The 1,198-nt window shown below is 47.9% G+C and overlaps 1 protein-coding gene across 1 annotated transcript; it reads left to right on the forward strand.

Annotated features, from left to right (window-relative positions):
• Nucleotides 1-315: 315 nt before the first annotated feature.
• Nucleotides 316-855, forward strand: GNI_220030 (ORF6N domain protein; the record flags this gene model as incomplete). The annotated part of the gene is made up of 1 exon (XM_011135593.1): nucleotides 316-855. The coding sequence occupies one exon, from the start codon at nucleotides 316-318 to the stop codon at nucleotides 853-855; it is 540 nt and encodes a 179-aa protein (XP_011133895.1).
• Between the last annotated feature and the right edge of the window lie 343 nt (nucleotides 856-1,198).

Consider the following 1,198-nt stretch of genomic DNA (forward strand, 5'->3'; position numbering starts at 1 on the left):
ATACGAGAATCAGAATGACAGCTACGTACTACCTCGTTCCCCGCATCAGCACGTAAACGCCTACTTGAAGCAAATTGCAAGTAGTTGCGGCATCAAAAAGAATATGACTTTCCACATGGCCCGGCATACCTATGCCACTACCGCCATGTCTTTCGGCGTTCCTATTGCCACCATCGCCAAGACAATGGGACATGCGAATATGAAAATGACGCAGCACTACGCCCGCGTTCTTCCCGAAAAGATCATCAAAGACATTAACGTTTTGAACACGGCAACGCAAACATTACAAACTCTTTACCAATAAACTACTATATTATGGATGCAGTTCAGACAGCAATCAAAGACAAAATCATCGTTGTTCAGGGTCGTCAGGTGATTCTCGACAGCGACGTAGCAGCCCTTTACGGCGTCGAAACGAAGCGCGTAAACGAAGCGATCAAGAACAACCCCGACAAATTCCCGGACGGGTACATTCTCCAGCTTACCCCGTCAGAATGGGAAGATTTGCGGTCGAAAATTTCGACCACAAAATCCGCAAAGGTCCGCTATGCCCCCAAAGCCTTTACCGAAAAGGGACTTTATATGCTGGCGACAATCCTGAAATCGCCTGTTGCCACACAGACGACAATCGGAATTATCGAAACCTTTGCAAAGGTGAAAGAACTGTCTCGCACGATGTCGGCGTTGCAAGAACCTAACGACCCGCATCTGCAAGAGCGGCTTGCCGAGAAAGGCAGCCGTATCATCAGCGATTTGCTGGACGATGCTTTTGAAACCACGCAGTCCGAAACGACAATCGAGTGCAACCTTGTCGTGCTGAAAGTAAAGCATACAATCACCCGCAAACCGAAATAGCAAACACTCAAACGAATAGCCGTCCTGCAATTTCAGGGCGGCTTTTTTCGTTATATTCTGGCTTGTTTAGAATATAAAATCTATATACATTTGCTTCGACTATGAATGAAAACATAAGATTGGAATGGTTTAAACCGGACCTTACTGCACCGTTGGAGGTTCCTCTGATGGATAGCGGCGTACACGCAGGGTTCCCCTCCCCTGCGGACGACAGCATCGAACAACCGCTTGATCTGAATAAATTGGTAGCCCCGAATCCGAACGCTACATTTTTCGCACGTGTTGTCGGGGACAGCATGAAAGACGCGCATATCGAGGAGGGCGATTTGCTGGCGGTCGATAA

This window comes from Gregarina niphandrodes (assembly GCF_000223845.1).
Source record: "Gregarina niphandrodes unplaced genomic scaffold scaffold00177, whole genome shotgun sequence".
Classification (NCBI taxonomy): Eukaryota; Apicomplexa; class Conoidasida; order Eugregarinorida; family Gregarinidae; genus Gregarina; species Gregarina niphandrodes.